This window comes from Fundulus heteroclitus, unplaced genomic scaffold, assembly GCF_011125445.2.
Source record: "Fundulus heteroclitus isolate FHET01 unplaced genomic scaffold, MU-UCD_Fhet_4.1 scaffold_79, whole genome shotgun sequence".
In the NCBI taxonomy this organism is placed as follows: domain Eukaryota; kingdom Metazoa; phylum Chordata; class Actinopteri; order Cyprinodontiformes; family Fundulidae; genus Fundulus; species Fundulus heteroclitus.
This window is the reverse complement of record NW_023397241.1, coordinates 328,121-342,789: the sequence shown is the minus strand read 5'-3', so window position 1 is coordinate 342,789 and position 14,669 is coordinate 328,121. Positions and strand designations below refer to the sequence as shown.

The window sequence follows — 14,669 nt, the reverse complement described above, 5'->3', positions numbered from 1 at the left end:
TGGGCCATCTACAGGTTGTGAATGTTGCAAAGTTGAGGGTCAGGGAGGGGTCACTCAGTGGTTGCTGGCTCAGACTTAAGCCTGAGATGTTTTCTGTAAAAACATGCATGACTTTGCACTCACTTTTATTCATATTGATTAGGATTCCTTTTTAGTTTTTCTGTATGATTATTTTTAATTTAGTTGTTATCATTGGCATAAAATATTTTGTTTATACAGAATAAACATGCTGTACTGTCCTAAAAAGCCCATTTTGATAAATTTATTGAAAAAGGTTTGTCATAATTTTAACTGAGGCTGTCATATATTTAATCATAACAGCACTTCTTCTTTACACATATTTTAAACAGTAAAGAAATCTACTGTCCAAAATGTTAAAACTCAGGAATCCAAAATTAAAAGTATTACTTTACAGTAAGAAAACAAGATACACTATGATTTCTTAAATATCTGCCCATAATAACCATTAATTGGTCCCCAAGGTCATTTTATATAGGACCTAAAGTGATACCAGCAAGATCTTTGAATAGAATTATGAGGGAAAATCCGCCATTTTGTGAAACACTTGTTTTGCCTTCCTGCTGCAGGTGAGAGAGGTTTTTGCAGGAATGCATGGTACCATTTGTAGGGGAAGAGTTGATAAAGAGACTGGCTCGTGCATGACATTTTAACTATATCCTACAGCCTGCAGAATGGTCCATCGCTGTGCTACACTGACATACCAGTATTGGAAGTGTGTTTGATACTGTTGTTAAGGCTAGGAAGATCGGATCTGGATGTGCGTTGTATTGTTGTGATGAGCCTGATTAGATGATTAAAACCAGTCCTCCTCCTTCTCCATAACCCATTTGCAAGTGCCAGAACTAAACCCTAAAATGATGATTGAGGCCTTTGAGGCTTTCTATTAGGCATAGGCTGGAAGCAAAGACTTTCTTTCATCAAAAACTTAAATGCAATCTTTTTCTGGGGCTGAGTGGAGGGCAGCAAGTGAACAATAGGAGCATGCACAGAAGGTTGAATAGGGGTTCCCTCAATGTCAAAGGGATACATTTGCCGTCTGGCCTCTGAACTTGCTAGGACCCGGTTGGAGGCCCAGAAATGACCCACCCATAGCATCACCAACATATGGAAAGTGGCAAAAGATTATTTTTTGGTCAAAAGTTCAGTTTTGGCCCAGATTTGTTGAGTCTTTGTGACTGAAGGAGGCAAATCTGACTGCTGACCTTTTGTGACCTTTGAAGTTTTTCCCTTTTTTGAGGCACTTTTCAGAGGAGGATTTTGATTAGTCTCACAGTGTAGCACCTCTTGGTAATGCGGAACACAACCCCATTAGCGGCTTAGTACTGTCATGTTTCTAAACCTAAGTAGCTGTAAGAAGGTTCCTGTGCTCCACAGATACACCAGAAATGGGAGTGTGTTTGACCCGGCTGCTAGGGCTAGGAAGTTCCGATCTGGATGTGCATGTCACAGTTTTTAAAAGCCTGATTAGACGATTAAAACGAGACCTCCCTTTTCTCCATAACCTGTTGGCAAGTGCCAGAACTCAACCCTAACATGACGACTGAGGCCTTTGAGGCTTTCTATTAGGCATAGGCTGGAAGCAAATACTCTCTTTTATCAAAAGCTTAAAAGTTATCCTTTTCTGGTGCTGAGTGGGGGGCAGCAAGTGAACAATAGGAGCATGCACAGAAGGCTGAATAGGGATTCCCTCAATGTCAGAGGGATAAATGCTGCACAACAAATGGGGGATACATTGGACAATGCGTCTTTGTGTTATGAGGTGTCAATTTTTTGCCCATTCTTGCCCCTGCCACGCCCAGACAAAATGGTCCAGTGATACCAAACTCACAGAATCCACTCAGGCTAATGCTCTGAACAGCATTTGTGAAAATCAGCCCTCTACAACAAACTCGACCAATTGTATCAACCCTAAATGATACAGGTAGGTTTGTAGGAGAACTAAAAGACACTTTGCTACTGAAGAGACACCTGGGAAAATTGTACTCAATATAGAGCCACCTAGTTTCCAAGCACGTTCCAGGCTGCAAGAGAAACATGCACTGCAAATTTGGGGTCTGTAACTGCTCCAGAGGCTGAGGGACTGCTGTTTAAAAGCTCACTAAAGTAATACCATTGAGGAACGTGTCCAAAATGGAGTGTGTTTCGGGGTCCTGGTCATTATAGAAATGTCATTTTGAGGTTTTCTTGGCACTGTTGAAACAAGGCTAATCAGACCATCAAAACAACACCAACCATTTCCTAATTAGCCACTTCTATATCCCACAAGCAGCCATAATTTATCACCAAGGTAATTTCAATCAGACCATAAAAGGGCCCTTTAATACATTTGAATGTAGTCAAAAGGGAACTTAAGGCCTCTCAGAATAAGTGTGTTTGAACCCATTGCTTCACACTGCAAAGTCTGATCTGGACATGCTTGGTACCGTTAAAAAGGAGTAAATCAAATGAAGAACAGGAACCCATGCATGACTTTGTCATTTCATTCTGCAAGCTATAAATGGCCCCAGAACATTAGACCTTAGGGCTCCACAGAGACCCCAAACAAACAATTGTGCTGTGGGGGGTGTGAGGCCATCATTTGTTATGCGCCATCCTCTATGAGTCCTTAAATATCCTCCCATAATTAGCATTAATTGGTCCCCAAGGTCGTTTAAAATGGGGCATACACTGGTACCAGCAGAAACTTTGAATAGTGTCATCAGGGAAGATCCGCCATTTTTGCGAAACACATTTTGCGAAAGGGGAAGAGCTGACCAAGAGACTGTTACATGCATGATCTTTTAACTATATCCTACAGCTCGCACAATGGTCAATCGCTGTGCTCAACTGCCACACCAGGAATGGGAGTGTGTTGGACCCTGCTGCTAGGGCTAGGAGGATCCGATCTGGATGTGCGTGTTACAGTTGTCAAAAGCCTGATTAAACAATTAAAACGAGACCTCCCCTTTCTACATTACCTGTTGGCAAGTGCCAGAACTCAACCCTAACATGACGACTAAGGCCTTCTATTAGACATAGGCTGGAAGCAAAAACTCTTTTTCATCAAAAGCTTAAAAGCTATCTTTTTCTGCGGCTGAGTTGGGTGCAGCAATTGAACCATAGGAACATGCACAGAAGTTTGAATAGGGGTTCCATCAATGTCAGAGACATCTGCTGTCTGGCTTCTGAACCTGCCAGGAGCTGGTTGGAGGCTCCTTGCACCATAACTCTGGGCACCATAGTGTCACCAACCCATAGAAAATGGCACTAGATCCTTTTGTGGTCTAAAGTTCAGTTTTGGCCCAGATTTGGTGAGGCTTTGTTACTGAATGAGGCTAATCTGACTGCTGACGTTTTGTGGCCTTTGAAGTTTTTCCTCGTTTTGAGGCACTTTTCAGTGGAGGATTTTGATTCATCTCACAGTTTAGCATCTCCTGGTAATGCGGAACAGAACCCCATTAGCGGCTAAGGACTGTCAAGTAGCTAACCTGAAGTACCTGTAGGAAGGTTGCTATGCTCCACTGATACACCAGAAATAGTAGTGTGTTTGACCCGGCTGCTACGGCTAGGAAGCTCTGATCTGGATGTGCATGTTATAGTTGAAAAGCCTGATTAGACGATTAAAACAAGACCTCCCCTTCCTCCATAACCAGTTGGCAAGTTCAGAACTCAACCCTAACATGACAAGTGAGGCCTTCTATTAGGCATAGGCTGGAAGCAACAACTCTCTTTCATCAAAAGCTTAAAAGCTATCTTTTGTTGGGGCTGAGTGGGGGGCAGCAAGTGAACCATAGGCACATGCACAGAACCTTGAATACGGATTCCATCAATGTCAGAGGGAGAGACCTCTGCTGTCTGGCCTTTGAACCTGCTAGTACCCGGTCAGAGGCCCAGAAATGAAACCACTCGGGCACTATAGCGTCACCACCCTATGGAAAGTGGCATTAGATCCCTTTTTGGTCAAAAGTTAAGTTTTGGCCCAGATTTGGTGAGGCTTTGTGACTGAAGGAGGCCAATCTAACAGCTGACCTTTTGTGACCTTTGAAGTTTTTCCCCTTTTTGAGGCACTTTTCAGGGGAGGATTGGATTAATCTCGCAATGTAGCATCTCCTGGTATTGTGGAACACAACCCCATTTGTGGCTAAGGACTGTCATGTAGCTAACCTGAAGTAGCTGTAGGAAGGTTCCTGTGCTCCACAGATACACCAGAAATGGGAGTGTGTTTGACCCGGCTGCTATGGCTAGGAAGCTCTGACCTGGATGTGCACGTTATAGTTGTGAAAAGCCTGATTTGACGATTAAAACGAGACCTCCCCTTCCTCCATAACCCATTGGCAAGTGCTAGAACTCAACCCTAACATGACAACTGAGGCCTTCTATCAGGCATAGGCTGGAAGCAACGACTTTTTTATCAAAAGCTTAAAAGCTATCTTTTTCTGGGGCTGAGTTGGGTGCAAAGACCATTTCCTGCTCAATGGTCCATCCGAGAGTTCAGCAGCCTTAATGAGCTGAGCTCTGCTTTCAGCCTGTCACCAGCCCGTTAAGCCCATCATCCCCGCTGCTACCAGTCTGTTTTCATGTCTACCTGTTACCTGCTTCTCCAGGACTCTTCTGTCATCTACACATTGTTTAATTATATTACAAAAAATTTCAACATCATGTCTAGCTCTAATATCATGATCCCTGTCTGGGCATTGAATAAGTCTAAAGGCATATAACTATTTTTATTTATGCATAAAGCCGGAAAATACATATTTGGTTGATACTTATTCAATCTATGTTTTGCCTACACTATAAAAATTTTACTGCCTATATATTAAAAAATAAACTGATCACTGAAAAAGGCATTTAATCTGGTAAGATCTGTCCAATTTGGGTGCAGTGCCAAAAGAACACCTATAGGGGTGCAGTAGAGAACCAGTTTGGTGGAAACCTGAGTGCAGTTGCAGAACTATACACTAGAGGGACCTAGTGAGTAGAGAATTGTGAACTTTCAGACTCATTTCACATTAAAAACGAGGACCTTCATAAAAAAGACAGTAACATCTATATGGCTAGTAGAGCTCATTACTATATGAAACAAAAGGAGGACCAGGAAAATGTCCTCACTTCCCAAAATTGACCTCACTTTGTTGGTTAAAAACTGGTAATGGTCCTCACTCTGATGTAAGAACAAACACACACACACACACACACACACACACACACACTCACACACACACAGTTATTCAATTAATGATTTAATATACTTTATACAGTTTTGAACAGGGATAGTTCCAAAACAGCCCATTGACAGCACCACATCATACCAATGACAGTTTTCCAACCAGACTATCTAAGATTGATTAGTCAGGTTCTTATTACCTGGGTTGTCTGAGAGAAAACCACACTAATCCCCTCCCAGTCTCAGTAGATGAGACTGGATTATAGTAAACTCGCTTGAGAAATTCAAGAGTAACATAGCATTCAGACATTACTGCCAGTAGAGCTGCATGTCTGTGACTCCCAGTCCAGATTGTTAGGATATTAACGAGGTCAAGTGGAACGAGCTGTTTATCCCAGAACTGCATGGCACACTTAGATAGCACTGACCCAAAAGATTGGCACATATCTATCAGATACCACCCCCGAGGTGACACAGTTTCTCTACTGATGTAACAATTTGGATGTGTACAGCCCTTGCATGGGTGTGTACCTAGATCCCTATATAATGTTTGTGTGATGAGCAATCTGGGCTTCTTGCCGATCAAGAGCCCATCAGCGCTGATGTCTGTAACTGTTTTCCGTCTTTACGTAGATAAAATATAACTAAAAGTATACTTGTCTGTTTTATGCATCCTACATTCAAGATATGAAGTAAGTGGGGGTCGCCTGAAGGGTAAAAAGAGCTGGGTTCACCGAGCATGTTTCACCGTAGACGGGGTACGGTGAAGTCATAACAAGATCCATCCATTCACTGTGCCTATACGCAGTGGCCCTTGAGAGAGAAATAGGCTACACCCTTGGCTGCTTGGACAGTCAACAACCAGACCAGAACAATTAAAAAAAAAGGATTTAAATATTTTAACAAATCAGTTACCAGTTATCTGATCAGTTATCTGATCAGACAAAGGACAACATTGGTCATCGAGTCCTCTAAACAGCCAGCCCAGGCAGAAGAGTTTCCCCCTCAGAGTTCTGATTCCCTGGGACGGGGTCGACGTTGTTGGAAAGAGGCCTCAGCTTCTCCAGCTCCTACTTCCTCCTCAACATCCATTCCAGTTGGGTCCGCCTCTTCTTTTGCCGCTGGGGAGCTATTCAGCTCTCCACCCAAGTCTAAGGGGTAAGCCTCATTACTAGTTGACGCAGACTCATTATACACTCCTCCCACCGATTCCACATATTCCACTTACAAGGAGTTAGGGGACAAGATAACATTATTTGTACCCATTATAAAGAGGCTGAGAGAGGCTTTGATCTTTAATTATTCACCTGCATTGGGGAGTTGAAGGAACTGGAGGAGGACCACAGAGTTCCATTAAAGGTGTTCTACCATCAGCATCTTCAGCCGTTCTGAAGTTTACCACCAGGGATTACTCTGACACCAGTAATAGAGCCGCAAATAAAAGCCCAAGTCGGAGAGGATGCCTCTGAGCCCGTCCACGTCAGTGAGGACGCTTCTGGTCCTGTTTCTGTCTCCGAGGTTCCGGCTAATGCCTCTGTTCCTGCCTTTGTTCCAGAGTCCTGTGAGGAGGGGGTCCAGGTGGATTCACCTCAAGTCTGCGCACCAGACGGGGGTTCGGGGGGACTTGTCTCTAGTCGGTGCATCAAGGGACTCTTAGGTTGGCCTGCCCACTGTCGCTGGAGTTCGTTGAGGGCTCACCCAACAACCTCAGCATCCAGGGTCTTGTCAAGATACCAAGCATCCAGGGCCTTGTTGAGACCCCGAGCATCCAGGGCCCCATAGTTTCTACAAAGAGCCTAAGCTGCTGCCAGAGCTGCTGGTCGGGAGATCACTTCCAGAGTTACTTCGTGTGTTCTTATTGCCGTAGCTTCTGCGAGGGCTGCTGTGGAGATTCCTGGAAACCAAACCTCAGGTTACTCCTGACCTCAAGCTTTTGGTCACGTCAGACCCCAAGTTTCAGCACACATCAGATACCTAGCTTTAGCACACGTCAGACCCCTTGCTTCAGCACACTTCAGACCCCAAACTCCAGGTTTCATTAGACGGCGAGCTCCAGGTCTCGTCTGACACAAAGCTCCAGGTTTATTGCAGCTCACTCTTCAGGGGTGTTTCAATCATCGACGCCCACCACGTGCCCTGCTCTGTCGCTGGCCTCCAAGGGTCCTAATTGTTTGCCGGCTTCCAAGGGTACTGCTCAGCCTAGAGGTTCCATTGAGACACTCGTCTGAGACCCAGCTTTGCAGTGGACGGCTGCCAAAAACTCTCGGAAGCCAGGGAAGGCCTCTGGAAACTCTGCTACGCTGGGGAAGGCCTCCAGAAACTCTGCTCTGCCAAGGTCTGCCTCCTGGCTGCCCGCCAGAGATCCTGCCATCTAGAGGTAAGCCCCCAGGCTGAGTGCCAGAGACTATGCCATGCAGAGGTTTGCCCCCCAGTCGTCTGCCCAAACTTTTGTTTTTGCCCATATTTGGGGGGTATTGTCCTCCAACCGAGGCATCCTCCACCCGCCCTTTCTGTTTTTTTTGTTTGTTCCCTGTGAGTTCCAGCTGCTTGCTCTGCCTCGCACTGTCTTTTCTGGTTAGCTCCTGCTTTCATCTCTGGTTCTGGTCTGCCACTGCCTGTTACACCCGTTCAAGTCTGGTTCAGCATGCCTACCTGCTTCGTCAGCCACTATTAATCAATCAAGTCTGTCTCTGTCTGCCTGCATCATCAACAACTATTTATCCATTTCAATAAACCTTTTAAAACATAACTTGCAACTTTGCAAGTTATCCCACGTAGAAATCATGGAAGTTGCATATCCACTGTGAGAGACAAAATCTAAAAAAAGAAATTACAATGTATGATTGTTTTTTAGAATTTATTTGTTACTGCTGCAAATAAATATTTGAACACCTGCCAATCAGCAAAAAAATCTGCCCCTCAAAGACCTGTTAGTCCACCCCTTAAGTGCCTCCACTCCACTTATTATTCTAAATTACAAGCACCTGTTTGAGATCGTTAGCTGCATAAAGACACCTGTCCACCCCACACAATCAGCAAGACTCTAGCTATTAACATGGCTAAGACCAAAGAGCTGTCCAAAGACACAAGACACCAAATTGTAGACCCCCACAAGGCTGGAAAAGGCTATGGAGCAATTGCCAAGCAGATTAGTGGAAAAAGATCAACTGTTGGCGCAATTATTAGAAAATGGAAGAAGCTAAACATGACTGTCAATCTCCCTCGGACTGGGGCTCCATGTAAGATCTCACCTCGTGGTGTATCAATGATCCTAAGAAAGGTGAGGAATCAGCTCAGAACTACACGAGAGGAGCTGGTCAATGACCTGAAGAGAGCTGGCACCACAGTTTCAAAGGTTACTGTGGGTAATACACTAACACGTCATAGTTTAAAGTTACCAGTTGAGGTGGCACAGGCATCTTGTTAAGATGTTTCTTAGACGCCTCCCTGTTGAGGTGTTCCAGGAAAGTCTCACTGAGAGGAGACCCAGGACATGCTGGAGGGACTATGTTTCTCGGTTGGCCTGAGAATGCCTTGGGACTCCCCTGGAGGAGCTGGTCCAAGTGGCTGGGGAGAGGGACACCTGGGCTGCTACCCCGGCAACCCGACCTCTGGATAAGCGGAAGATGATGGATGGATGGATGGCATGCATGGCATGGAAGGTTCCACTGCTTCAATCAGCACAGGTCCAGGTCCTTCTTAAGTTTGCTCATGACCATTTGGAAGCCTCATACTTTTGGGGTGATTTTCTGCACATGGGACAGGACGACTGCACTGTATTAAGGAGAGGATGACTCGGGTCATGTACTGCAAGATTTTGGGGAACAACCTCCTTCCCTCAGTTAGAGCACTGCAGATGTGTTGTGGCTGGGTCTTCCAACATCACAATGACCCAAAGCACACAGCCAGGATAACCAAGGAGGGGCTCCGTATGAAGCATACGAGGGTTCTGGAATGGCCTAGCCAGTCTCCAGACCTAAACCCTATAGAAAACCTTTGGAGGGAGCTCAAACTCTGTGTTTGAAGGGGGTGGGTGGATGGATGGATTTTCTCAGGTGTTCAAATATTTATTTGCAGCAGTAAGACACAAATAAATTATAAAAAAAAAATCATACACTGATTTCCGGATTTTTTTGGGGGGGATTATGTCTCTCACAGTGGACATGCTCCTAAGATGAAAACTTCAGACCCCTCCATGATTTCTAAGTGGGGGAACTTGCAAAGTTGCAGAGTGTTCAAATACATATTTTCCTCACAGTAGGTTAAAGTCATTTCACCTGGGACTCTGCTTATATATTCCTGCCTCCCACAGTCACTCACTGCCAGATTGTCAGAAAGCCGTTGTGTGAGTAAGCCTTCCAGCATTCCTTGTCTGCCTTCCTGTTTTGACCTTTCCTGTTTGCCTTGCCCTTGCTGGACACCTCATCAGCTCTCTGATTCTGGACATGACCTTGGACTGCTCTGACCATGATTTCTGCCTTGCCCTTTTGTTCTTGTCTGCCTTCTCCTGCCTGTTATCTCCGGCTGTGAGCAGCCTGCTCCAATCTGGACATTTTCCTCCCTATGACTGATACTGTTTTACTTTCAAAATAAACCTTTAAAGCAGAACTCTGTGTCTGGCTTGAATATCGGGTTCACTGATCTGCACTACATAACAAGCAGAGAGTGAGGCATTGTTAAAAACATTGATACTGCCACAAATGCATTTGGGTGTCCATTTTTGGCAGAATTGATACTGTTGCTCTCTTTCTAAATATTATGGATCTAATATTGATCAGCTAATATTGATCAGCTCCTTTCATTTGATCATAACAAGCGGCAAAAGTAAAAGACTAACAGCCGAAATGATTGTGGTTGGATAGCAATCAAAACCATAATTTAAAATTCTACAAAAATAATGTTTGTAGCTATAACAAACGCGACTTGAGCTGCCAGGTGTCAGTGATGTAATGAGCCAAAAGAAATGTGACAAAAGAAAGGGTTGCTCTGGAATTCCACACATCGCAGGTTATTGCTACTCTGCTGGTTTTGGCCAGGGCTTCTTCGACTTTAACTTTTGTCTCTTTGTAAAGTTGTGATATGGCTTTCACTGTAAAAAAAAACTACCATGATGGTATGACTTACTTTGGTTCTATCGTATGCACCATGTATCTAAAGCCTTCATTCTCCACAACGCTGCAGGGTAGAAGATCTTTCAAAATAAAATATGCAATAGACCTACTTATCCACTTTGCCTGTTCAGGGTTGGGTGGAAGTTTAGTGAAGTGACAGAGTCTGCGTTGGTCATTACTTGGTAGAGCCCGCTTCTCTGCTTCTTTTAGCTCTGGGTGATGGCGTAAGATGTGGTCTTTTTGATTTGAAGTGTTCCCGAAGTACTTGGTTTTCATTTTACAGACTTTGCACACTGCATATGTCATGTCAAACTCCTTCTTGCCGGGGAAATGGTGAAATCCAAAGGGCGATCAAACATCTGCCTTCAGTGAAGATGGGGCTGGCTGTAGTTCTTTCTGCTCCTCCTTGCATAAATACTAGGCTACCACTTGAATCTACTTCTTAGTTAATGATTTTAGCTTGCTGTGCCGACCTACCGTTGGCTGACACAATGCATTACAAGAACTGTTGCCTGACAAACCGCACGTGCAGCGCGTAAGCTCGGAAACGTTGGAAAAGCCTATTTTTCGATTCTTGGCAGTTTAGGAACGATTCCGAATCTTAATAAAATGAGAATCACGATTTGTACGTGAATCAATTTTCACCCCCATAAATTATGCATAGTTCTAAATTAGTAAATATCTTTGCAAATATGGTGAGTACGGTTTACAAGCTCACACACACATGCATGCAAGCACACACACACCCACACACACCTCTGATTTCAATGTGAAGGAAGTTGCTGGCTCCCAGATTCTCCAGTAGGACTCCACGATTGGAAGACGTCTTAAAGTAGAAGGAGATATCAGTACTGGTTTCACTTCGAAAAGACTTGAAGTGAAGTGAAGAGGCGGGGCTGATAAAGGATGCTGCATTCCAGAAGTTGCCTTTGGAAATCAGAAAAACAGGACATATATTGAATTTAATTAATGTTTAATTAAGAATATTGCATGAAATTATTCTTTCTGCTAGTTAATATTTTAATACAAATTGTTTGACCTAAGATGGAAACATAAGCAGCCAAGCATTCAGAAAAAAACAAGAAACAGTTTACATATTAAACCTGGAATACTAAGACAAATAAAAAAGAGAATAAAATGCAATCAAAAATAAAAATGCTAAAACCCTTGAAAAACAATCAGATAACACACAAATCAGATAACATTATTTGTTTTAAATAAATAAAAATTTAAGATAAGACTTTCTTTATTGTCTCACAATGGGGGAATTTGGGTGTGATAGTGGCAAACACATAGACAGTTACACACAATTATTATTATGAAAAAGAAGAAAAAAGAACAAACTAGTCTAATCTAAAATTAACTCTAAAGAAAAACCAAGAGTAGAAGATAAAAAGGTAAACATCAGCATCTGGGAACAATGTAAACAATTAATGGTCGGAACAGAAGCTGTGTAACCATTAGCATGATATAACCAGTTATTGAATCTGATGTGAGCTGCAGAGATTATGAAGTATAACTGCAGCTGGGAGAAAGGACCTGCAGATGCGCTCCTTAGAGCAGGGGTCACCAACCTTTTAGAAGTTGAGAGTTATTTTATTGCTACCTGTGTCATAAAAAGGGCTACGCGTGCTGACCTTTGAACTAGAGGAGCTTATCTAATGTAAACATGTTTTTAAAGCATTTATCATTTACATCTATGTAAGTACAAGTATGATTAAACAGGAAGATCAACTAAATAAAATAACATTTTATATGTAGCTCACAAGAGGGTTTTTCTATTATTTTTAATAGGCTTTAGGGCACCACATATGGTCCCGGAGAGCTACCTGGTGCCCACGGACACCATGCTGGTGACCCCTGCATTAGAGCATCTGGGACACAGCAGTCTGTCACTAAATAGCTCTCCAGGGTGGGAGCTAGTAGGACATAGGATGACAGCTCTTTCCAAGGTTTGGGTGCCGACTACAAAAGCTCTGTCACCTATCTCTCAAATAGGACTGAATATGTCTCGCTTGAAAGATATGAGTCACCAGTGGTGTTCCCCAGGGGTCTGTCCTTGCCCTCATCCTTTTCGCCACTTACATGCTTCGCTTTGGTCAACTCATCAGCAAACACGGATTATCATTCCACTGTTATGCTGATGACACACAACTACATAATAAAACTGCCCCAAACCCCTCCACAGGCCTGTCATCTCTTACCTCCTGCCTGGAGGAAATCAAGGCATGGATAAACAGTAACTCCCTCCAGCTGAAAAGCAATAAAATGGAAGCACTCCTTCCATTGGAGTAGGATGGAGAAGGAAAGAGACAAAATCTTTGTTTTGTCTCTCTTGTTATCTGATAACCTCCGTTCCCTGTTTTTTGTAGTAAATATGCATCCTGATTGTCTGCGGGTGTACTTGGTAGCATTTGAACCTTTTAAACCCGAGGGTTTATTTTCCACAAAAAATGCATACTCATACTTCATAAGGTATTTCTCAAGTTGTACAATGCCTAAAATGCTAATCTTGTTATCAACACAGAGGTCGTTTGGCTGTACAGTGGCGCAGTGGGTAGCGATGTGGCCTTGCAGCAAGAAGGTCCTGGGTTCGAGTACACCCCTGGGTCTTTCTGCATGGAGTTTGCATGTTCTCCCTGTGCATGCGTGGGTTCTCTCCGGGTACTCCGGCTTCCTCCCACAGTCCAAAAACATGACTGTTAGGTTAATTGGCTTCTCCAAATTGTCCTTAGTTGTGAATGGTTGTTTGTCCTGTTTGTCTCTCTGTGTTGCCCTGCGACAGACTGGCGACCTGTCCTGGGTGTACCCCGCCTCTCGCCCAGTGAACGCTGGAGATAGGATCCAGCAAAACCCGTGACCCCATGAGGGATTAAGCGGTTTGGAAGATGGATGGATGGATTATTCTGGGCCTGAGTAATTGGTATTAAATGCCCAAAACAAATTTGCCTAAAAAAACAGATGTTTACATACAAAACATCTTTCTTTTGCAGTAAAGAAGGAAATAAACACAATAAATAGTCACTACAACATCTTGGTTATATCTGTTTCAAGTTTGTTGTCCACGCAGCAAACATTGAAAAGTTATACAGGTTTAGATTTTTTTTAATCTAGGTGGACCCCATCTGTTTTTGTGCCATTTTGGCACAGTTTGGCACAATTTTTGAAATTTGCAATTTATTCTTGAAATTGAAAATGTGGGATGCTATTATATATTCGTGTGATAGATTGGTTCAGCCGTGGGCTCGGCAGCTTTTGCTTTCGTCACAGTTGTATATCCTGCCTTAAATCATAATACTGCAATGTCATTGTCCCAAACTGTTTTTGGTTTGGACACAAACAGTTGAGCGATACAAGATGGATTGTTGTGTGTTTGTGAATGCACAAATGCAGTAAGAATTCAGCTTGCAGGAAAGGTTACAAAAGTTTGCCTTACGGAGTAAAAATGTGCAGCTTTACGAGATTTTTCCCTACCCACTTGTGGCCTGGGGAGCACTCCCCTCAGTCTGAAAGGCAGACTGCAGTTCTGCCTTCTACCGTACACGGTGAATGGATCAGCAGCCATGAACGCATTTTTGAGCCAAATACTCTTAAGAGACAAAAGTTAACAGCTATCAGTGTGTGTAAAGTCTCAATAAATCTGCAAATCTGACGCAGTGTGTCTGCGTATAGAAAGCTGAAGTGTCCTCCTTTTCTTTTTTTCCTTCAGGCATTCCTCATGGTTTGTAAATAGTAAAATCGGTTTGACACACTCCGTTCTTGGTCTTCCTTAATGTTTTGCAATCAAGCCATGGGAAAAAGTCAGATCGAATTGGGAACAACATGTAACATGACACTGCTGCATCCACGCAGAGACAGCCTCTCACAGCAGGGTGCCCTGCTTTGAAGCCAGGCTACACCTCACTCATCTTCCTTCTTGCCTGTGGACTCTCAAGGAGAGGGTCCACACTGGGGAGACCAGCCACTCATGTGGGCCACATGGGACTTAAAGACTCACAAGCATCTGCAGGGTCAACCAAGCTGAGTAAAATGTGCTTTCTGTGAAACTCATTACCTCTGTTTCGTTGGAACAGCAAAGGGGGCAATTATCTTCGTCCAGAGGACCTGACTGGGCTTGGAGAACTCCAGGCTGGATCAAAGCTAAGTCTGCAGTCTAACTTCTGCGTAACCAGACGCCAAAGTGAAAGAATGTCGAAAAACCTTTGTTTATTTTTCTCAGCTGTTGCAGGAAAGCTGACTTGAGACGGCGCGGAGCGGTCTCCTTTCCTCACCAGGCCAAGCTGAGACAAGGGGCTGATCTGGAGTCGCCAGCTGCAGGGCTGAGCTTTGCATGCCGGAATATTAATGTTGACTTAATGGTGTTTTGTATAACTTTAGGATTAACTGATTATAGC

At 43.7% G+C, this 14,669-nt stretch overlaps 1 protein-coding gene across 5 annotated transcripts in view; it reads right to left on the bottom strand.

Annotated features, from left to right (window-relative positions):
• Positions 1–14,669, bottom strand: part of LOC105920987 (contactin-associated protein-like 2) — a 208,744-nt gene that overhangs the window by 105,150 nt on the left and 88,925 nt on the right. For all 5 annotated transcript variants that reach the window (XM_036134290.1, XM_036134289.1, XM_036134287.1 and 2 more), the window contains one exon: positions 11,032–11,202. In XM_036134290.1, coding sequence (XP_035990183.1) covers positions 11,032–11,202 — 171 coding nt within the window. The remainder of the gene's footprint in view (positions 1–11,031; positions 11,203–14,669) is intronic.